Genomic DNA, 24,772 nt, shown 5'->3' with positions numbered 1-24,772 from the left:
GGTGGCAGATCAGATGGTCAAAACGCACGCTCCATCTTGTTCCCAAGTCAATGTGTGTACATGCATGGTAATCAGAAGCAACACATGAGATTAAAATAATTCAAATGGATGAGATGGCCTGAATTGATCTACCGCACCACCGGAGCCCTAGCTCCGGTCATCTTCTCCGACGAGGACCACCGGACTGGTCGAACTCAATCCTTATGAAAAATGAAAAGTGAATACACTAATTTGAAGGGAAAATTCTCAGGAGCACGAATCTGGCCTCAATTTTGTCCAATTCCAAGTATATAAAAAGATACATGGATTTGAATTTTGAGGATCATGAATTGAGTTGCTTCGATTTGACCTCAAAGTAACTCAATCTTCTTGCCTACATTGATAGGACTTCAGACAACCAAAAATCAACAAGAATGGTGAAGAATTGAGGGAGAATCGAAGAGATGAAAATTCTGAAAAATCACCTTCAATGGAGCTTTAGATTGGCATAATCTTGCTTTCAATTATGCTTGGCCTTGCTTTGGATGCTTTATGGAAGTGAAATAGATCAAGGAAAGGGATAAACTCTTGGAGTTTCAATCTCAAAACAGATGGAGAATTGAAACTCGATTTTCATAGAAAATCTTCAAGTTTATACTTCAATAGTGAGGGTTTGAGGTTGCAGGTTCAAAGCTTGGGCATGAGGTCCTTAATTATGAGCAATAAGGGTTGTATTTATAGGCCATGGGATTGATTTTTTCACACTTCCAAATTTGGCAAATTTTGAAAATCCTCTTTGCATGGTTGCATGGCCGTGTGTTAGGCCCATGAGGTTTATGTGATCTGATACAAAATTGAATGTTAATCATGCTGAAACCATGTTGGAAGGCCATGCAAATGTGTATGAAAAATGGAAGTTGAAATTACCCAAATGGTCCTTTAACTTACACCCATGTGCAAGTCAATCATACTTTGGCAACATGAGATGATCTTTGACCTTTTGGAAAGATGAGATCAAGGGGAACAACTTTCATGTTGAATAATTTTTCATTTGAAGCATGGATCATGATGAATTTTGAGGTGGAAGTTTGGGAAATCAAACATATTTGAAAATTTTCTAAGTCCGAAGTCAAATGTTCACTTCTTCCACCTTGAATAATGTTTTCTAAGGACTTCAAATGAGAAACGTTCCTTCATCAAACTTGTAGATCTTTCAAACCTCTTCAATTGGGTCACAAATATGACTTCATTTGGATCTGGCCATCAGTCCCTTTTTGGTTCTGAAGGAACTTTTCTTGAAATTTTCTCTTCTAGAGCTTTCTTTCTTCAACTTGGGACATTTGTTTCTGTAATGACCTATTTCCTTATATTCATAACATGTTATATCTTTGTTAGATTTACCTGTGGAAGTTGATTCTAATCGATCTCCCTTGGGTCTTGGTTTTCTGAAGTTATTATTCCTTTTTCTCCAGAGTTGTATTACTCTTCTAGTTAAAAGGGATAATTCTTCTTCATCGTCAGAGTCTTCCTTTTCAGAGTCATCAATGTCTTCTTCTTCAGCTTAGAAGGCTTTGTTTCTATCTGGTTTGCGTCTTTCGGATATGGACTTTAGTGCTACAGATTTGATCTTCTTTTGAGGTTCATCTTCCTCCAGGTCTATCTCGTGGCTTCTGAGTGAACTGACGAGTTCTTCAAGGCTGATATTGTTCAGATCTTTTGATAGTTTTAAGGTTGTGGCCATAAGTCTCCATTTCTTTGGCAAGCTTCTAACGATCTTTTTGACATGATCCGCAGTTGTATATCCTTTATCTAGCACTTTGAGTCCTACAATTAAAGTTTGAAATCTAGAAAACATTACCTCTACAGCTTCATCGTCCTCCATTTTTAAGGCTTCATATTTCTGGATTAAAGCCATAGCCTTTATTTCTTTGACTTGAGAATTTCCTTCTGAGTCATCCTCAGGGAGTCAAGTATTTCTTTAGCTGTTTCCCTGTTGGTGATCTTTTCATATTCATTGTAGGAAATGGCATTGAGTAGTATCGTTCTGGCTTTGTGATGGTTCTTGAATTCACGCTTCTGATCATCTGACATTTTTCTTTTGGGAATAGCAACTCCAGCGTCTGTCACAGGTCGTGTGTAGCCAATTGTGACAATATCACAGAGATCAGCGTCGTAGCCCAGAAAGAAACTTTCAATTCTGTATTTCTAATAATCAAATTTCTCTCCATCAAAGATTGGAGGTTTAGCGTTGTAACTATCTCTTTCATTGGTGTTGGCCATAGTTTTTCTCACGCTGGATCTCTCTACACTGTTAAGTGTTTAATTAGAAAATCAATAGCAGAGCCGAAGCTCTGATACCTACTAAAGGTTGAGAAAAACAAGAAAGGGGGGTTTGAACTGTTTTGGAAATAAAAACTTTTACCAAAATCAAAACACACAGAATTTTATACTGGTTCGCTTGAAAATAAAAGCTACTCCAGTCCACCCGGCTAAGGTGATTTCGCCTTCAAAAAGGACTTAATCCACTAATCTTTAAAGATTACACAACCAATCGTCTAAGAGAATAATCTTTTAGCCCTCTCAAGTATTCAGACTGCGTAGAGTCACTTGAGGAAATAGTTTAAGCAAAAGTAAATTGTAATGTAAAGTGCTTCTAACAACAAGCAAGTATTACAGAGAATATGAGAGCAAACGCTTTTCACTTAAGAGCAACAGCTCGTGAATAAGAGAGAGAGTGAATGATATTCCTGTGTGTCTCAGATGTGTCTCTCTAAAGGAGCAATCCGTCCTTTAAATAGTCGTTGTGAAGGACCGTTGGAGTGATGACAAAATCTTGGTCATTGAAGAATAGTTAATGTCATTACTTCTGTTGTTTCTTTCTAAAACCATTTTGTCTGCCTCATTATTCTCTTCTTTAAATACTTCCTTTCCATAATGAGATTCCTTTCTGTTACATGTTTTGGACTTGTGAGTCTGCATCAGAGTCTTGATATACCAGAGTTTGTCTTCGAAGGCTGATTATGTCTGACTTCGTCAGAGCTTCTCAGCGCTATAGACTTCTTAAGTATCAGGGACTGATTCCAATAGTCTTTTGTCGGAGCTTCTGACTTCTTACCGTTGTACTGGTATCTTCTTTGATCAGAATCAGAGCCTTCTGGACGTATTCCTTTCTGAGTGGCATCTAATATTTTGTATCTGATGTGATTTTGTATCTGATGTATGGTCAGAATCCTGCGTAAATGTTCAGAGTCCTACACACTAAGAAAAATCTCGTTAGAGTACCATTTTTGGTTTCATCCTTTGTTATCATCAAAATCTTAGAGATATATTGTAGAACCAACTTTGTTCTTACAATCTCCCCCTTTTTGATGATGACAGAACAATTCATATTAAAGATGAAACGTTTAAAGAAACTCTTAGATCAGATATTAAGTGGGCTCCCCCTGAGTTAGATTTTGGATAGTTCAGAAGTTCTTAACTGACCCTCCACGGTTTGGTGCTTTTAGCAGCTTTCCTGCATATCTTAAGTCATTGATTTTTAGAGAAAATGTTTGCAGTGCTTTTAAAGGAAGTAGATATGTTTACATCATAGCTGTTTTAGTTCTCCCCCTTTTTGTCAAAATCAAAAATACTTAGCAAAAGTTGATATTAATAGATAAGCATTTACATAAGCCAGAAAGCAGAAAGCAAGAAGGCAAGAAACAGACATCGAAACACAGAAAGCAACAAGCAAAGCAGGGAAAGCAATAAGCAAATCAGAAAGTAACAAGCAGAAATATCCTAGGTGCCTAAGGGTTTGGATGTGGAGGCATCCTCTAGAGCAGATGGGACATCATGTTCTGAATGTTTACATTGACAGTGTCCTGTTGATCCAGTCTGGCTCGAACTACCTGTTGTTCTTTCTGTAGCTCTTCGAGAGTCTTCAGGACCAGAGGGACGAATCCAGCGTTGGAGGACTCCCCCTGAGTCAGTTCATTAGCTCTGGCTTTGGCAGCAGACTCTTTAGCAAGGCGCGCTGCTTCTTCAGCGTCGGCTTTAGCTTTTGCCTCAGCTTCAGTAGCAGCAGCATCAGCAAGAGCCTTGGCTTCAGCTTCTCTGATTCTCTGAAGTTCTTCTTGGCGCGCTTTCTCTTCAGTTTCCTGCCTTGCCCTTTCCTCAGCTTCTCTGGCTAGACGCTCTTGGAGTCTTATCTCAGCGTCTCTGATGAAGTTGTTGCGGACTTGTTCAGAGAGGCCTTTCAGCTTGAAGGCTTCAGAGGTCATCCAACTTATCCCTCTATTCTAGTGAGTCCTTATAGCAGAGGGATCATCACTGAGACCAGAGTTGATGGTCAGAGACTTGACCTTTTCAACTGAAGACTCTGCAAAAACCGTAATTGCTTCTTTAAGGGTTAGAAGTGTGGTTTCTGGTTCATTGGCAGAGGCTTGGGAGGGTGAGGTGGGGGAACTTAGGTTAAGTATGGGAGTTGTTGGGTCAGCGGAAGTAATGGGTTGTGGTATTTCAAAGTGTGGTGGTTCAGATAGTTGTGATTCAGAGTGGGTTGGTTCTGAGGGTTGTGGTTCAGGGTGAGTTGGTTCTGATGATGGAGGTTCATAAGTGGTTGTGTTTGGATTTTCCGGAGGAGGGGAAGTGACTTCAGGTTCAGGGTTAGAATGTTATGGCTTTTGAGAGGCCAGAGCACAATCTTGGAGTTGAGCCAGAGTGGGAGAGTGAGGGTCAGAAGGTTCAGTGTTAGATGAGAGGTCATAGTAAGGTGGGGATTATGGAGATGGTGATGAAGATGGTGAAGTGGTGTCATTTAGCATTTATGCTTCTGAAATAGGTAGAGTTGTGGTGGCAAGGTTGAATTTTTGGGATGGTAGGTTAGAGGATCTGGTGGTTGAGGGAGGAATATTAGTTGTTGTGCATATAGGGTTTGTTTGAGGGAGAGAAAAAGCAATTGGTTTTATCTTTATAGAGGGAGGGAGAGATACAGACCTACATGGAGAGCCAACCAGAGGCACTAGGGGTCTTGATCCAGATGTTTCTCCCAGCTTCGCTTTTTTCGCTTGATTGGTCTTCTTAAAGGGCTCTCGTGTCCTCTTCTAGAAGTCCGGTGGAAACTTAGGCAGCCAGTCCACTTGGAATTCTGTGATGTCCAATCCTTGCTTGTATAGATCCTCTAGATAGTAAGCAATTACCTCTGGAGAGTCGATCTTTGAGAATAGGTAGTGTCCATTTGGAATCTCCCTCTGATCTTTAAGTGCTTCCTAGGAGGTATCAAGTGTAGGCTTGGCTCTCACTTGATCAATGATTCCCATGCTCTTCAGATTGCGAGCATTTAGGGGTCTGCCAGTGTCAATCATGATGTCTTCCATGAGTCTGAGCTGAATTAGATGGTCCACGAGGCCACTCTTAATCAGCACATCAGATATAAGTCTACCCAGAGGGATGTAGCTTCTTGTCTTCATATTGTTTCTAGTATCTTTCACGGAGTCTCTAAGATACTTGAATAGAAGAGCAGGTAGGCAGAGCTTCAGACCCTTATGAACGCAATAGAGAATGCACTTCTGGTCTGTGTTGATGTAGTCTGAGGAGTTAGAAGCCGGACGGTGATGGATGGTGCCTAAGATAATCTTCAGCCATACCCAGATGTTCTGATGTAGTTCCTTGTTCTTGGAATGCTTGCCTTCAGCATTCTGTTGGAATATTGTAGGGTTTTTCTCCTGGGACAGATACTTTGCCCTAGGGTTGATGTTGTATTTGCGTCTTCCTCCAGTCTTCTCCATGTTCAGAAGAGAAGCAATCGATTTCTCTGTGATAACTATCTTGACTCCCAGAACGTAGGAGACAATGTAGTGATCATCAGAGTCAGCGAATCGCCAGAACTCATTCACCAGATTGGTGTACATTGGGCCATAGAAGCGTTGAAAATAATTTCCCACCCTTGCTTCTTCAGTTCATCAGTGAGGTCGATGCCATTTCTCTTCATGTTGTCAAAGTCCACCAAGGTTTCACAAAGAACTTCCAGCTTGTCAAACGATGTTGCAAGATGAATGTGAGGCTCACGATCAAGAATGTGAGGTTCTTTGTAGATAGGAGTGGAAACGACGCCGGTGGTTGCAGGGTTTTGTTGACTTGAACTTGGCGCTTGCTCATTTGAGTTCATCTGTTGAGAGAAGTTGTATACTGACATTTGTTGAGAATCCATGAAGAAGGTTGAAGATGATGATGAATGTTGAAGAACTGGGTAAGAACTGCGTAAAAGCCTTTGAGAGAGGAGAGAACTAAGAGAGAGGGTTAAGTGAGTTCGTGAGTGTAAAAGTGTGCAATTGTAAAATGTGAAGAGTATAAATACACAATTAGGGCGCGTGGAAAACGACACATAAATGAGAGTTTTGAAATTCTGGTATCAGATATGAGATGTCGAAGGTAATGTCACGACACTAATATCTGAACAATATAAACAGGATAAAAGATAAAGAACAGTAATGCAAGTGAGACAAGCAATTGTTAACCCAGTTCGGTGCAAACTCACCTACGTCTGGGGGCTACCAAGGCAGGAGGGAAATCCACTAAATAGAATTAGTTCAAAGACTCTCAGTAAATAGTTCAAAGACTCTCAGTAAACAACTTCGAGTTACAGTCTTTTCACCTAATCTCTACCCGTGTGACTTCTACCTAAGAACTCTTATATATGAGATCCTACTCACTCCCCCTCAATCACAACAGTGATATAAAACAAGAATTACAATGAAAAGAAGACATTCTTCAAGAACACATACTTGATCTTGCTTAAAAGTTTCAATCAAGTAAACACACACTCATGCTTTAAAGCTTAGAGTGGACAAATTACAACTCAAAAGTCAGTCCAATTCAATCATCTATGGATGAATGAATGGCTCACAATACACACGACCACACAAGACTAAAACCCTTATTCTCTCTCAATATTTCGTTCGTTATTTCTTGTGTATAAAACCAGGTATTCCATGCCCTTTTTATAGAAGTGTTTGGCTGGGCTTGGACATCAAAAAACCCTAAAAATATTTTCCATTCATATCTTCTCATGACAGTTGATAATATCTCGTTGGAAAATAAGTCAATTTGGTTGTAATTACTGATTGAATGGCGCGTTCAATCATCTCATCAATCACACAAAGATTAGCATAAAAAACGCAATCACACAATACATAACATTCAGACTGAATGTTCTGTATACAGATACCATGACATCGGGTCTGACATCTTAGTAATATCCTGCACATTCACATTCTAAACACCCTGCAGGTACATGTTATCTTATGTCAAGACAACAGTTATGACAACTTGTGAACACTCTAGGTTTTACCAAAATTGCTGCCAACACATAGAACCAACAATCTCCCCCTTTGGCAAATTTTGGCTAAAACATACATCAGACCATTTGTTCACAAGAGTACAATCACAATATCAATTTTAGCAGCAGAAGTTATAAAACACACATTACACATTACTAGCTAAGATAGCAACTAGTAAACACATATTAAGCACACATGCGCTTGTGCTCCTTCTCCCCCTCAGTCTGCTCAACACAGACATCACCTGTAACATACACCTCCTCATCTAACATCTCTTTCAACAACAGATTATCTCCAACATGCATCATCTTCAATATCATCTGTCATCTGTTTATAGCATAGCTACATAGCATCTGTCATATGTTTATAGCATAGCTACTTTAGCTACAACTCCTTTAGTTACTTCTCCCCCTTTTTAGCCAAAAGAGACCAAAGAGACCAATGAGACAAAATAAATGTCTATTAGTCAAACAGAATGTCACACAGAATGTCAAAATATATTGTTAGGTGTTACAGAACCACAAACAAACACAACTATACAAGCTGAGATGAAAATCCAGAGAAATAAAAAAGAACCCAAAAAATACATCAAGGCATCAAAACATGACTGCCAAAAACACCATCAAAACATCTAGAATAGCACATCATCAGAAAAGTGGGGAACAATCTTCAACAAAACTCAGTCATAGGAGCTTGCATCTTTATCAGCTTCAAAACCAGAACTGCCACTTGATTCATCTTGAGATTCAGACCTCTCACTAGAGGTTTGGGCTTCTATTTCCTTGGCCTGTCCAACATTATCTCTATCACCTTGCTCTAAGCTTTCAATCAGAGCCTCCAAAGCTTCTTTCTTGGCTTTATCTACCCTTATCCCAGTCTCCAATTCCTTACAAGTTTCTTTCAGTTCAGCAATCAGACCATCTTGAGAGGATGGCTTCTTCATAGCAAATGTAATGACAATGTCATTGACATGAATGCCTTCAAATAATTTGTAATGAACTGACAGGGGAGGTTTTCTTCTACTAGTATGATCATTTGTGCTCAGAATTCTAGGTTGCTGGCTCAGGATTATCCCACAAATCATTGAGGGAAAAGTTATGGGCAGCTTCACTGCATTTGTATAAGCATGTTTGACAATTTGTTCAAACATGAATCTACCATAATCAAACTTCAGCTTGGTTCCAACAGCAAATATGAACCTTCCAAGAGCATTTAAGATTGTAGAGATGTGATTGGTTGGTACCCAATTTGCTGACCCTATCTTGTGCAAGATAACATATTTCATAGTTAGCTTTCCAGCATGTAGATGCTTCTTTCTAGGCCACTCCTTGACCTGTTTAGCAGTTACTTCCCTACAGACCTCATTGTCTGTGGCTTCTAGTTCACAAGCACCTTTTGTTCCTCTTCCTAGGAACTTATTAATCACAGTTGGAGAAAAATTGATACACTTCCCTCTAACAAACACCTTACAAAACTCTTTCTTGTTTTTATCAGCAATGTCCTCAAGGATGTTCACCACAAATTCTTTAACCAGACCTTCAAAACACTGAGATGACCCAATAACAGTTTTCATTAATCCAACAGATTTAATCAGGTCCATGACCTCTTTAACCTCCACAACATCCTTGCCCAATTCTCTTTCCACAACCACTCTCCTTTGGATTACAAACTTCCATTTTGCTGCTCCATCTTCAAGATGGAAGGAAATATTATCCAAGTGTACAACAACAACTTTTGTAGGGGAGTTTCTAACAGTTGTCCTCTTGACAGGAGAGATGTCAGGGACATCTTCTTCAACATCTTCATCTGAGTCAGAACTTTCTCTTACTTTTCTCTTCTTCACCTCCACTTTACTCCAAGACTTTGAGGGGCCTACAACAGTAGCCTTCTTAGCAGTTTTGGCTGTCATCATCTCAGCCACAGACCTACCCTTTCTGGTTTTCATCCTCTTAGCTACACTAGGCTTCAAGTGATGAAGCAAGCTATCATCTTCATCCTCCGAGCTCTCATCTTCTAGGTTAATCCCCTCCTTAGAAGAGTCATGCTTCTTAGACTGAGAAGCATTGGCAGTAGGTGATGATACAGATTTCTTACTAGACAAATTTTGCCCTAATGAGCATAATCCTTCAGTAGCTATATCTTTTTCAGACCTACGGGAATCACGTCCAGAATATCTTCATTTAGAAAGTCCATAGAGGGAGTTCTAGCTTTGTGCGCAGGTTTAGTAGTTTTAGAACCAGATGGTGAAGGATGTTGTGACATCTTGTTATTCTTGTGGAAAGGTTTCTGTTTCCCTAGTAGAGAAGGTTGATGAAGTTGAAGGAAGGTGGAAATGTTTGAGTAGAGGTTGCGTGTGAAAAGGCTATAGATGGAAGTTCCAATACTAGGTGATGATTTACCATAAATGGGGCACTTTATTTTAAATGGGCAGACAATATTTTTATTACCTTTTCCACTCCAAATTAATTGCTATAAATTCTCATAGATACAAATCCCTAATTTCCCTCTTAGACATTCAAATTGATTAGCATCCAAAGCTTTTGTAAATATATCAGCTAATTGCATTTCAGTAGTAACATGCTCTAGGGCTATGATTTTCTCTTCCACAAGTTCTCTTATAAAATGATGACGAATATCAATATGTTTTGTCCTGCTGTCCTGAATAGGATTTTTAGAAATATTTATAGCACTCAGGTTGTTACAGTACAATGTCATGACATCTTGCGTGACATTGTATTCAGTCAGCATCTGTTTCATCCAAACCAGTTGAGAACAACTACTTCCAGCTGCTATGTATTCAGCTTCAGCAGTGGATAGAGACACACAATTTTGTTTCTTACTAAAACATGATATTAAGTTGTTCCCCAAGAAGAAACATCCTCCTAATGTGCTTTTCCTGTCATCAGCATTTCCAGCCCAGTCAGCATCACAATATCCAGTCAGCACAGATCCAGATCCATGAGTGTACAACATCCCATAGTCACTGGTGCCATTGACATATTTCAATATCCTTTTCACTTGGTTTATGTGACTGACTTTTGGTTCAGCTTGATACCTAGCACAAACACCTACAACAAAGGCAATGTCAGGTCTGCTTGCTGTGAAATATAGCAGACTTCCTATCATGCTTCTGTAGAGACTTTGATCTACACTAACACCATTTTCATCTTTGGAGACTTTCAGATGTGTAGGAGCAGGTGTCCTTTTATGACTTGCATTCTCCATGCAAAACTTCTTAACAACGTTTTTTTGCATATTTGCTTTGAGATAGAAAGATATAATCTTCCATCTGCTTGACTTGTAGCCCAAGAAAATAGGTCATCTCTCCAACAAGGTTCATTTCAAATTCAGACTGCATTTGTTTAACAAAATGTTCGACCATTTGATCTGACATCCCACCAAACACAATATCACCCACATATATTTGAGCCACCATGAGTTTTCCTCCTTCATTCTTAACAAATAGGGTCTTGTCAATGCCTCCCTTCTTGTATCCATTGTTAATGAGAAACACTGTGAGTCTATCATACCAAGCCCTAGGAGCTTGTTTCAAACCATAGAGGGCTTTCCTCAATTTATACACATGCTTTGGAAGATTTGGATCTGTAAACCCTTTAGGTTGTTCAACATACACTTCCTCATTTAAGTAACCATTCAAGAAGGCACTTTTTACATCCATTTGGAATAGTTTAAACTTCATAATACATGCCACTCCAAGCAATAGTCTAATGGACTCAAGGTGAGCTACAGGGGCAAATGTTTCATCAAAGTCAACTCCTTCAACTTGAGTGTATCCTTGTGCTACTAATCTTGCTTTATTTTTAGTAACCACCCCTTGTTCATCAGATTTATTCTTGTAAACCCACTTTGTTCCAATGACATTTATTCCTTCAGGTCTTGGAACCAGTTCCCATACTTCATTTCTCTTGAATTGGCCTAACTCTTCCTGCATGGCATTGATCCAGAATTCATCAGTCAAGGCTTCCTTGACATTCCTAGGTTCAATCTTGGGCACAAAACGGCCATGTGAGATCACTTCCATTGATCTAGTTGTGACCCCTTTATTTGGGTCTCCTATAATGAGATCTTTAGGATGATCCTTCTGAATTCTGATAGAGGGTCCCTTATTAATTTTGTCAGCTTCAGGTTCAGCTTGAGTGAGTTCACTCTCATTACTTTTGTCTGGGAAGTCAGTTGGAGGATAATTTAGGGATGTCTCAACATCGTCTGTGACATCAGTCTGTTGATCATTAACCACAACAATGATAGATTCCATCATTACTTTTTTTTTGGAATTAAAGACTCTAAATGCTCTGTTGTTTGTTGAGTAGCCCAGAAATATTCCTTCGTCACTCTTGGGATCCATCTTCCTTATTTGTGCATGATCAGTCAAGATATAACATTTACTACCAAACACATGGAAGTATTTGACTGTAGGTCTTCTCCCTTTCAGACTTCATATAAGGTAGTAGGAGTACCTTTCTTCAAGGTTACTCTTTTGTGAACATAGAAGGTTGTGTTCATAGCTTCAGCCCAGAAGTGGTAGGGCAATTTCTTAGCATGAATCATAGCTCTGGCTGATTCTTGGAGAGTTCTATTTTTCCTTTCTACCACACCATTTTGTTGAGGAGTAATGGGAGATAAGAACTCATGACTAATTCCTTCTGATGCACAGAATCCAGCAAATTAGCTGTTCTCAAATTCTTTCCCATGATCACTTCTGATTTTGATAACCTGACTTTCTTTTTCTATTTGAAGTCTTAGACAAAGATCTTTGAAGATTTCTAATACATCAGATTTTTCTCTTATAAAATTGACCCAGGTGTATCTGGAGAAGTCATCCACCACTACATAAGCATACTTTTTCCCACCAAGACTTTCCACCTGCATGGGTCCCATCAAGTCCATGTGGAGAAGTTCCAACACTCTGGAAGTGGTGTCATGTCTGAGCTTCTGATGTGACATCTTTGTCTGCTTTCCAATCTGACACTCCCCACAAACTCTTCCTTCATCAATCTTGAAGTTTGGAATTCCTCTGACAGCTTCAATAGATATAATCCTCTTCATTCCTTTAAGATGCAGATAGCCCAATTTTTGATGCCATATCTTCACTTCTTCTTCTTTGGATAGAGTACACATTGATGAATAACCAGTTTCTTGAGAACTCCACATATAGCAGTTGTCCTTAGACCTAACTCCTTTCATGATCACTTCATTTTCTTTATTAGTAATCAGACATTCATTTTTTGTGAAGTTTACAGTTAGACCTTGGTCACATAGTTGACTAATGCTTATTAGGTTTGCAGTCAGTCCCTTAACAAGTAGGACATTGTCAAGGTTTGGGACTCCAGAGCAGTTTAGATTTCCAATCCCCTTGATTTCACCCATTTCTCCATCACCAAAGGTTACATAGCTTGTGGCATGAGGATGAAGGTTAGTTAGCAGGTTTTTGTTTCCAGTCATGTGTCTGGAGCATCCACTGTCAAAATACCAGTCTTCTATGGCTGAAACTCTGAAGGAAGTGTGAGCTATCAGGTTAGTAACACCAGTCCTAGGAACCCATTATTTTATGTTGACATGGATGTGATGTTTGGGTCTAGGTTGATGATGAGAAGGACTAGGATAGCCATACAACTTATAGCAGAATGGTTTTATGTGGCCAAATTTTCCACAGTAATGACATCTCCATCTTTGGTGTGTTCCTTTATGTTGTCTTTCCTTATGATGTTGTGACACATGATGTGACATCTTTGGTTTGCTACCAGTGTGACTATCCTCACGTTTGGATTCATTGAACCCAAGGCCATACTTGTCTCCTGTCATTTTTCCAGTTTGGAGAATTTTGTCTAAGGTGTCAGATCCATTGTTCAGCATTCTGACAAACTTTATCATCTCATCTAGTTTGGAGTTCAAGAACACTGCTTCAGTCTTCAACTTATAGATGGTTTCCAAGTGTTCTGCCTTCTCATTCTCCAGTTGTGTTATCACTTTCTTCTGACTTTCCACTTGTTGACACACTTCTTCACTTCTGTGACACAACTTTCTATAGGTAGTGGCTAACTCATCAAAGGTTACTTCATCATCACTTGAGTCTTCATCAAAACCCCATCTTCCAGTCAAGGCAGTCACAAGATTTACAGACTCTCCTTCTGTTACACTTTCATCAGACTAAGTAGCAGCAAGACTCTTCTTACGTTTCTTGAGGTAGGTCCCACATTCAGCTCTAATGTGTCCATACCCATCACATTCATGGCACTGAACTCCTTTTCCTTCTTTGGACTTTTTATCAGATCTTGTTCTTCTTCCAGCATTATTGGATCTACTGATGTCAGATGAGATGTTCTTGACATTAGACTTAGACCTTACATCCATCTTTTTCAGAAGTTGGTTAAACTGTCTTCCCAACAATGCTACATCATTTTCCAGATCTTCATCAGTATCTTGACCACTTTCTTCCTCTTTCTCTTCAATGTTTGACATGAAGGCTATGCTCTTGACTTTCTTTTTAGATCCATCACACATTCCCAACTTAAATGTTTGGATGGATCCAATTAGCTCATCCACTCTCATATTGCAAATGTCTTAAGACTCTTCTATGGCTGTCACTTTCATGGCAAATCTCTTAGGAAGTGACCTGAGTATTTTCCTCACTAGTTTTTCATCTGATATCTTCTAACCCAGGGCTCCTGAGCCATTAGCAATTTCAAGGATATTCATGTGAAAGTCATGAATGTTTTCATCTTCTTTCATCCTTAAATTTTCAAACTTGGTATAAAAGTACATAGTTGGCGACTCTACTTTTTTTCCTCGCCACTCTTTTCACATTTGTACTTGGATTCGGGAAATCCGGGGAGCGTCAGCTGGCGACTCTGCTGGGGAGTCACTTTTTTCCCTAGTGGGCCTTTCCTAGCGTTGTTTGTCTATTGTCTATTGTGTGTTATTTATTTATTGCTTTGCATACTTATCTGCTTGCATTGCATCCTATATGCGCTTTACTGTTTCATGCATACTATGCTGGCTGTGTATCTGTTTCGTTGTTGGGTGGGAGTCACAAGAGGTAAAAGGCCCAATACACAGGCTATGAGTGAACTTTAGGACACCTAGGAATAAAGTGATTCATGGGAAGCAGGTGGTATGGTGCCACTTAGCAGAACATGGTATCACGAGCAGTTCAGATTCTGATGGGGTATTATCGTTGCATACACCTGGTGTGCATATGATGATATTCTTGAAAGGATTGTTTATCCTGCGTTTCTCTTGACCTTACCCTGGCCTAGATTACACCCGTGAGTGGGGCGGGAATGAATCATTTACAGGTACCGATGGTGACTTGTTCTGATGGTGACTTGTTCTGTTCGTGACTTTTGTTTGGTTCTTGTTGGTGACCGTTGGTTCTGAAGTCTGGGTTCTAAGTTGATGACCATGTTCTATGGTTCCCGGTTCCGAATTCATGCTGAAGTTCTGATCCTTGAGATACACAGCCAACCATCCATTATTTCATCATTTTGAATCATAGCATGTTTATTTTCAAAAAATAATGCATAAAAAAGAAAAAAGTTAACCCGCATATGCATATCATTTTTTAGGTTTATTCAGGAGTCTGTTCACACCGAGAGATGGCTGCCATTCCAGAGTTGAAGAGGAAGACATGCACCTACAGTTTTTACCGTGAGTCGTTGACATCTTTGGAAGAATTGGGTAATCTCATGACCGACCGTAATCAGAAAGTTTTTGATGATCAGTATGGGGGTATCTTGGCATTGTTGAAGATGGTAGTTGATCCGGTACCTCTGCAGACTCTCTTACAGTTCTACGATCCGGAGCTTCGTTGCTTTACTTTTCAGGACTACCAGTTAGCACCCACTCTTGAAGAGTATTCCATCCTTATGAATGTCCGAATCAAAAATCGAGTACCTTTCCTGGATGTGCCAAAGGAGGTGGATTTCAAAGTTGTTGCTAAGGATCTTTACTTGAGCATCAAGGAAGTGAGCGATAATTGGAAACCAAGCGGTGATGTTGTGGGCTTGTCCTTGAAGTTCTTGGTAAGAATGGCTAAGGAAGAAGCGAAGAAAGGAAATTGGGTAGCTTTCAACGCTCAGTTGGTTGTCATGATTTATGGAGTTATTTTGTTCCCTAGTTTGCCTGGGAGAGCTTGGGGAGAATATTGGTATAAAAGATGGATCTGTTTTAAGGAGGAAGTTTGCAATTGCTATGCCTGCTTACACTGAGTGGGTCAAGGAAAGAGTCGGAACTTTGTTGCTACCATATGACCGGATGGAACCATTACAAGAGCAACCGCCTTTGATCCTTTCTAAGAGTGTGCCTGCTGAGTATTACAAACAAGCCTTAATGGAGAATCGCCAGTTGAAAGAAAATGAACAAGAGATCCAAATGGAGCTTTACAAAGCAAAAGCTGATAGGCTGAATTTGGCTCATAAACTCAAAGGAGTGCAAGGTGAAAGTACTAGTAGATCAGGAAACAAAAAGAGGTTCTATGATGAGATATAAACAATGTTGGATGAAGAACACCTTGAACGCTTGAGATTACAAAAAGCGGAAGCCAATTCCAAAAAGAAGATACGAGACTTGGAAAAACAGCTTAAGGACAAAGATACTAAGTTGAAGAAAGAGGTAGATCTGAGGCATGCAGCAGAGAGCCAGCTCCAAGGAAGTGACATCCGTGCATCTCATTTCCTAGAGGAAGTTGTTGAACTCAGGGTGCAATTGAAAGAGAAGCTCACCCCTCTACCTGAGTATTCAGAGTGTGACCGATTGATGGATCAGTGCCAGTATTTGAAGACTCTCATTCCTGAAGGATGACTTCCCTAGTTTGTCTTGTTGTTTATTTTGAAGATCACCTCCAGGATTGCTGGATGGGATTCCTTGTTCTACACTGATGAACTGAATCTTTGCTTGAACTACATTTGTATGAATCTTATTTCTTATGCCTATGGATGAGATTATTGATGTCTCATTTTTGCTTGCCGTCTAGTGTATGTTGCTTCTTTGTTGTTTATGTTCCGCTTACGAGTACAGGTTGCCATTTTTCAAAGGTGGATGAGACTCTTGAATACCTGAGAAATGACAAAACATAGCATACACATCATACGCATCATACACATATCATTCTTGCATCATTACAGGTGTTCTGGAAGAGGATTTCTCATTCTGGTTCCCGTTTCAGGAAGGATTGCTGAGCATCGTCCGCACCGTTACGCAACAAGGCAGAATCAACAGAAGATCATGGATCAAGTTCAAGCAGAACTAGCAGAGATGAGGACCAACATGGCCCAGTTCATGAATATGATGCAAGGGGTAGTGCAAGGGCAAGAGGAACTTCGAGCCTTGGTCCAGAGACAAGAAATTGTGATTCCCCATGTCGGTCAGAATCCTCCAGAAGGAGCCCCTATCGATGAAGTTGCTATTACCAACCCTGTCAACAACCATGCTACTGGTGACGAACTGCATGGTATTAGAATCAATGGACAACCCATCATTACAGAGGCTGCTAATGCTCGAGCGGCACGTGCCCCAGTTCACCATCCTTCTCATTTGGTTGACAAGCAAGAAGATATGTTCACTATTCCCAGTGATGATGATGAATTTGGAAAGGCGGAAGAGAGAGATAGAAAGGTTGACGCCCTTGCTGAAAAGATTCGCGCCATGGAGTGCCAGAATTCTTTGGGTTTTGATGTTTCTAACATGGGTTTAGTTGATGGGTTGAGGATCCCATACAAGTTCAAGGCGCCATCTTTCGACAAGTACAATGGCACTTCTTGTCCCCGAACTCATGTGCAAGCTTACTACCGGAAGATATCCGCTTATACTGATGATGAAAAAATGTGGATGTACTTTTTCCAAGACAGCTTGTCTAAAGCATCTTTGCATTGGTACATGGACTTGAGAAAAGAATCTGTCAGAAGCTAGAGAGAGTTAGGTGAAGCTTTTCTGAGGCAGTACAAGCATAACATGGACATGGCTCCGAGCAGAACCCAGTTGCAGAGTTTGTTTCAAAAGACTGGTGAGAGTTTCAAGGAATACGCCCAGAGATGGCGCGAGCTAGCTGCGAGAGTATAACCTCCGATGTTGGAGAGAGAATTGACTGATATGTTCATTGGAACCCTGCAAGGTGTATTCATGGATCGTATGGGAAGTTACCCATTTGGTAGTTTTTCGGATGTTGTGATTTATGGAGAAAGAACTGAAAGTCTTATCAAAGCGGGAAAAATCCAAGACCCTGGTTCTTCAAGTGCTAAGAAACCATTTTCAGGGGCACCCAGAAGGAGAGAGGGTGAGACAAATGCTATATATAATCAGAGAAATGGAAACAGAGGACAACAATACCGTCAAGTTGCTGCTGTAACTATTCCAGCAACCCCACCTCAACAACAACAAAAAGGACAACCACAACAACAACAGCAACGCCCATTCCAACCAAGAAAAAGAATGCCAGATCGTCATTTTGATCCGTTGCCAATGACTTATGCTAAATTACTCCCTAAACTGCTCAGGTTAAAGTTTGTTGAACTTCACACTATGGCTCCATTAACAAGGATTCCCGCTGGTTATGATGCTAATGTCCGTTGTGATTTTAATTTTGGTGCGCCAGGGCACCACATCGAGAATTGTCGGGCTCTTCACCATAAAGTTCAAGACTTGATCGATGCTAAAACGATTAACTTTGCTCCTACTCCGAATGTGGTGAATAATCCTATGCCTCGACATGGAGGGCCCAGAGTAAACAGTGTCGAAGATGGGGAAATTTTGAACTTGGTAGTCAATGTTAATGATGTTCAGACTTCGTTGATTATAGTGAAGGAACGTCTGCTTAGAGGGGGAGTATTCCCGGGATGTGACGAGAATTGTTCAGATTGTGGTAATCATGAAAAAGGCTGTGTGAAATTGAAAGAAGGTATCCAGGAATTGATGAATGAAGGTTGTTTACAGTTTGATCGAGTAGTGAAAGACCGTGAAGAGGTATCGACTGTTACCATTTACTTTACACCGTCAAAAGGTCCTGTACGTGCTCCAAGAACTACTAGTGCGCCTGTGACTATTGGTACTCCTGTGACCGTAGCTACGCCTGTGACCATATTTGCTCCGGTGACTGTTGGTGTTCCCGCAATTATTAATGCTCTAGTAACTATCAGTACTCCTACCACCATTGTTGCTTCTAGTGGAAGACTTTTTGAGAATAGTAGAGCAATTCCATGACAATATGACAATGATGTTTGCAGAAATAGAAGACCAGAGAATCAGACAAGATCAGTAAATCATACTCCAGTAACAGTTGGTTCGGCTGTGGGTAATGTGGGAGGACCCGGAGGATTTACGAGAAGTGGTCGTTTGTTTGCACCACAGGTTCCGAAGGATAACAATGCTAAGGCTCTTGCTAGAACAAAAGGAAAACAAGTTGTAGTTGAAGAAGAACCAGTGCAAAAGGAAGTTCCCGAGGGTTCTTTTGAGAAGGACGTGGAGGAATTTATGAGAATTATCAAGAAAAGTGATTACAAGATCGTGGATCAGTTGAACCAGACACCGTCAAAAATCTCTATTCTCTCCCTGTTAATGTGTTTCGAGGCACATCGTAACGCCCTGTTGAAAATGTTGAATATGGCTAATGTGCCTCAAGAGATTGCTGTTAACCAGCTCGAAGGTGTTATTGCAAATGTTAACACGAGACATGGTTTGGGATTCACGGATCTAGACTTGACACCTGAGGGTCGCAATCACAATAGAGCTCTGCATATCACGATGGAATGCAAAGGCGCGGTTTTGTCGCATGTTTTGGTTGATATCGGTTCTTCTTTGAATGTGCTGCCCAAAAAGGCTCTGAGTAAGCTTGATGTCGAAGGGGTTGTTCTCACACCAAGTGATCTTGTTGTCCGTGCTTTTGATGGATCCAAGCAATCAGTTTGTGGTGAAGTCACGTTGCCTGTGAAGATTGGCCCGGAAATGTTTAATACTGTCTTCTATGTGATGGATATTCAACCAGCATGTAGTTGTCTGTTGGGGCATCCCTGGATACATGAACCGGAGCAGTTTCTTTGACTCTCCACCAAAAGCTAAAATATGTGTGGGATGGTCAAGTTGTGACCGTGTGCGGCGAAGAGGACATCTTTGTGAGCCATTTATCGTCCTTCAAATATGTGGAGATGGATGGCGAAATTCATGAAACGCTATATCAACCTTTTGAGACTGTCAGTATTGAGAAGGTGGCTTTTGTTGAACAGAAGAAACCAGGTACCTCGATTGCGTCCTATAAACAAGCTCTGGAGGTCATTCATTCAGGTAACGCGGAAGGCTGGGGCAAGGTGATTGATGTTCCCGTAAAAGAAGACTTGTTTGGCATCGGTTATCAGCCTTGCCAATCATCAGAGCAGGGTGTCCAGAACCAGAAAGGGCCGTGTACTTTAACTAGTGCTGGATTGATGAATCACGGGGATGTCTTTGCAACAGACAACGAAGATGGTGACAGTGATTGTGATATGGATAATTGGGTTCGCCCGTGTGCTCCAGGGGAGAAGATCAACAACTGGACTGCTGAAGAAATAGTCCAAGTTACTCTTCAGACAGAGTAATTTTCTTTTGTTTTTCATTTTGCATGAAAGCCCTACGCTCTGCCCAGGGCGTAGTGGTTCATTGTAGGGCTACATCATGTTTTGAATTTTCAATGATTATCATCAATAAAGGACGTTTTGCAATCAAATTTATGCTCACTGTCTTTCTGTTTTTACTTTCATTTTCAAAACAATAAAAATGGCAATGTTTTTTTGTTTTTTGTGACTTTCTTGAACTCTTTTCTAAAATAAAGCATGAAACATCGTTCGTGCAGAATTGATCTTGCGGATTCCATTAAAAACAGTTTTGTTATGGCTCAGTACTACTTTGATAATCCCATTTACCAAGCCGAAGAGGAGAGTGAAGAAGATTGTGAACTCCCCGAAGAATTGGCCAGACTATTGAAACAGGAGGAAAGGGTCATTCAACCTCATCAGGAAGAGTTGGAAATCATTAACCTTGGTATTGAGGACGCAAAGAAAGAGATCAAGATAGGGGCTGCTTTAGAGGAAAAGGTCAAGAGAGGGCTGATTGAAATGCTGCGAGAATACGTCGATGTATTTGCATGGTCGTATCAAGATATGCCTGGTTTGGATACAGATATTGTGGTGCACAGGCTACCTCTCAGAGAAGATTGTCCTTCGGTAAAGTAGAAGCTTCGTAGAACTAGTCCTGATATGGCTGTCAAGATCAAAGAGGAGGTTGAGAAACAGTTGGATGCAGGTTTTCTAGCAGTTACCAATTATCCCCCTTGGGTGGCCAACATCGTACCTGTGCCGAAGAAGGATGGTAAAGTCAGGATGTGTGTCGATTACCGAGATTTAAACAGAGCCAGTCCGAAAGATGACTTCCCATTACCTCACATTGATGTATTGGTCGATAACACTGCTCAGTCCTCAATTTTCTCTTTCATGGATGGATTTTCTGGCTATAATCAGATCAAGATGGCGCCAGAAGACATGGAGAAGACGACATTCATTACACCTTGGGGAACGTTCTGTTATAAGGTAATGCCATTTGGGTTGAAGAACGTCGGTGCTACCTACCAAAGAGCTATGATAACTCTCTTTCATGACATGATGCACAAAGAAATTGAATTGTACGTGGATGATATGATTGCGAAGTCTCAGACAGAAGAGGAGCACTTGGTAAACTTGCAAAAGTTGTTTGAAAGATTGAGAAAGTTCAAACTGAGGCTGAATCCAAACAAGTGTACATTTGGAGTGAGATCTGGAAGCTGTTAGGTTTCATTGTCAGTAAGAAAGGGATTGAGGTTGATCCAGCGAAAGTAAAAGCTATTCAAGAAATGCCTGAACCAAAAACGGAAAAGCATGTTCGTGGGTTTTTAGGGAGGCTGAACTACATTGCACGGTTTATATCTCACCTAACAGCTACGTGCGAACTGATATTTAAATTGCTAAGAAAAGATCAAGCAATCAGGTGGAACAATGATTGTCAAAAGGCTTTTGATAAGATAAAAGAATATTTGCACAAACCTCCAATTCTTATACCTCAAGTTCCTGGGAGGCCTCTAATAATGTACCTTTCAGTAATAGAGAATTCGATGGGGTGTGTATTGGGACAGCATGACGAGTCTGGTCGAAAAGAGCATGCAATATACTACCTTAGCAAAAAGTTTACCGACTGTGAAACAAGATATTCGCTGCTCGAGAAAACTTGCTGCGCTTTGGCATGGGCTGCTCGCCGACTAAGACAGTATATGTTGAACCATACTACCTTGTTGATTTCTAAGATGGACCCAGTAAAGTATATCTTTGAAAAGTCGGCTCTTACCGGACGAGTGGCTCGTTGGCATATGATTTTGACAGAGTATGATATCTAGTACACGTTGCAAAAGGCCATCAAGGGTAGTATTCTGTCTGATTACCTTGCCGAGCAACCAATTAATGACTATCAGCCGATGATGTTTGAATTCCCCGATGAAGATATCATGTACTTGAAGATGAAAGATTGTGAAGAGCCTCTTGTCGAGGAAGGACCGGATCCCGATGACAAGTGGACACTGATGTTTGATGGGGCGGTAAATGTGAATGGAAATGATGTTGGGGCAGTACTCATTAATCCTAAAGGTGCACACATACCTTTTTCCGCCAGATTGACTTTTGAAGTAACCAACAATGAAGCTGAGTACGAGGCCTGTATCATGGGGATTGAGGAAGCCATCGACCTAAGGATAAAAACTATGGACATTTATGGAGATTCTGCTCTAGTGATTAACCAGGTCAATGGAGACTGGAGTACTCATCAACCGCATTTGATTCATTATAGAGATTACACCAGAAGGATCCTGACTTTCTTCAAGACAATAAAGTTGTATCATGTACCCCGAGATGAAAATCAAATGGCTGATGCCTTAGCCACATTCTCTTCCATGATTAAAGTCCATTGGCAGAATCATGTGCCACACGTTGTTGTGAATCGACTCAAGAGGCCTGCGTATGTGTTTGCAGCCGAGTCTGTTATTGATGAGAAGCCGTGGTTTTATGATATTAAGAATTTCCTCAAAAGCCAAGAGTATCCGGAAGGAGCGTCAAAGAATGACAAGAAGACACTGAGAAGGCTAGCTGGAAACTTTTACTTGAACAAGGATGATGTGTTGTACAAGAGGAACTTTGACATGGTTCTGCTCAGATGCGTGGTTGGACGCGAAGTAGACGTGTTAATGCAGGAAGTGCACAAGGGATCTTTCGGTACCCATGCTGGTGGTCATGCAATGGCCAAGAAGTTGTTAAGAGCCGGTTATTACTGGGTAACCATGGAATCTGATTGTTTCAAATACGCTCGGAAGTGCCACAAATGTCAGATCTATGCAGATAAAGTGCATGTACCACCAAACCCTCTGAATATTATGAATTCTCCTTGGCCATTCGCGATGTGGGGCATCGATATGATTGGAAAGATTGAACCTACTGCTTCTAATGGACATCGCTTCATCCTAGTCGCGATTGATTACTTTACCAAGTGGGTGGAAGCAGCTTCCTATGCCAATGTTACCAGACAGGTGGTTGCTCGATTCATTAAGAAAGAAATTATCTGTCGTTATGGGGTTCCTGAGAGAATCATCACTGATAATGGTTCGAATCTCAATAACAAGATGATGAAAGAGCTTTGCAAAGACTTTAAGATCGAACACCACAATTCTTCTCCTTACAGACCAAAGATGAATGGTGTTGTAGAGGCGGCAAACAAGAACATTAAGAAGATTGTGCAAAAAATGGTTGTGACGTACAAGGATTGGCATGAGATGTTGCCTTTCGCTTTGCATGGGTATCGTACCTCAGTGCGTACGTCAACCGGGGCAACTCCGTTTTCACATGTGTATGGCATGGAGGCAGTCTTGCTAGTAGAAGTTGAAATCCCTTCTTTGAGGGTGATGATGGATGTAAAGCTTGATGAGGCTGAGTGGGTTCAAGCCAGGTTTGATGAGTTAAATTTAATTGAGGAAAAGTGATTAGCAGCTGTGTGCCATGGACAACTATATCAGAGAAGGATGAAGAAGGCCTTTGATCAAAAAGTGCGTCCTCGAAGCTATCAGATAGGTGACTTAGTTTTGAAGAGGATCCTTCCTCCCGGTACAGATAACACGGGCAAGTGGACTCCGAATTATGAAGGTCCATATGTTGTTAAAAAGGTCTTTTCTGGTGGAGCCTTGATGCTTACAACTATGGATGGTGAAGATTTTCCGTCTCCTGTGAATTCAGATGTAGTCAAAAAATACTTCGCATAAACTGACCCGCTGGACAAAAAAAAAAAACTCCAGGAAAAAAAGGGCATCCCTGCGAACCAAGAGAAAAAGAAAAGAAAAAGGTTCGGGCAAAAGTTAGGGATAAAGAATAAAAATAATATGTACACTCGATAAGTCGAAAACCTGCAAAGGCGGCTTAGGCAAAAATGGGTATCCCGATGGATTGAAAACCTGAAAAGGCAGTCCAGGCAAAAGAGGGATTAAAGCGAAGACTACAGTCTGAGTTATCTGTGCTTCATCGCGTTTCAGTGTCTACCATCTAGAAGGATATGATCGGTCCAATCACTCTTCTCAGAAAGCGAAGAATTTGGGGGAAAGTGAAGATCTATGAGTCATAACAGAATTGGAAAATAGTGGAATGCCGTGTTCACATTGCCAATAGGACAGTTTATTTTCTCTTTTGGCGCAATTACCTCTTCCTAGGAATTGCTTCCTGATGTATTTGTCTTTATAGGCCATTTTCAATCAATAAAAGTCGTTAGTCAGTCAAATTGCTCTCTTGTTTTTTTATTTTACTGTTTTGTTTGCAAAAAACGTCCGAATTTTTTATAAACATTACATCTAAAAACATGAAGGCTAGACAATGACGTACGGAAAGATAAAACATCTGAAAATCATTTTGAATGATGAGTACACTTGAGTATATCTTGTCCATACGATCCCCTGGGGCATGTATGTCCTGCCGTTTTACAGGTTACTATCTTTGATTGATGACTAAAGCAGATGAGCCAAAGTTTGTTCGAAGGAAGACCCTGTCGTTTCAACACTGTCCAGTCGTGTAAGAAGTTGGGTCGTCCAAAGTCGAGTTTGGAATTTGTTTCCCCAGCATGGTCGAGAGGTTGGTGTTTTCCCAACAAGTGACTCCCCAGTTGAGTTGGTTTCTCTACCGTTCTGAGAATAGTATCCTCAGCAGAATTGTTGTATGTCCCTACAGAGTTGGAAGATCGTATCAGAAATTGTGTGCTCAATAAAGTGATCATTTGCTTTCCCAGCAGGAGTTTTCCTCCCTTTGCATCTTGCATATAGTAATCGTCATTTGCATTCGCATTCTCGAATCGCGTAGCATTTCCATTCAGTCTGGAGCATTACGCCATAGAAAACTCAAACATATGCATACATGTATTAAACCAGATTGGATCATATCTCC

At 40.6% G+C, this 24,772-nt stretch overlaps 1 protein-coding gene across 1 annotated transcript; it reads right to left on the bottom strand.

The window, feature by feature from the left end:
* Positions 1-3,794: 3,794 nt before the first annotated feature.
* LOC127081445 (eukaryotic translation initiation factor 4 gamma-like) lies at positions 3,795-9,560 on the bottom strand. The gene is made up of 4 exons (XM_051021693.1): positions 9,449-9,560; positions 9,228-9,407; positions 8,555-8,705; positions 3,795-4,179 (listed from the first exon to the last, which is right to left on the bottom strand). The coding sequence occupies exons 1-4, from the start codon at positions 9,558-9,560 to the stop codon at positions 3,795-3,797; spliced, it is 828 nt and encodes a 275-aa protein (XP_050877650.1).
* Between the last annotated feature and the right edge of the window lie 15,212 nt (positions 9,561-24,772).

Source organism: Lathyrus oleraceus, chromosome 5 (assembly GCF_024323335.1).
Source record: "Lathyrus oleraceus cultivar Zhongwan6 chromosome 5, CAAS_Psat_ZW6_1.0, whole genome shotgun sequence".
Lineage (NCBI taxonomy): Eukaryota > Viridiplantae > Streptophyta > Magnoliopsida > Fabales > Fabaceae > Lathyrus > Lathyrus oleraceus.
This window is presented reverse-complemented; position numbering and strand designations above follow the sequence as displayed.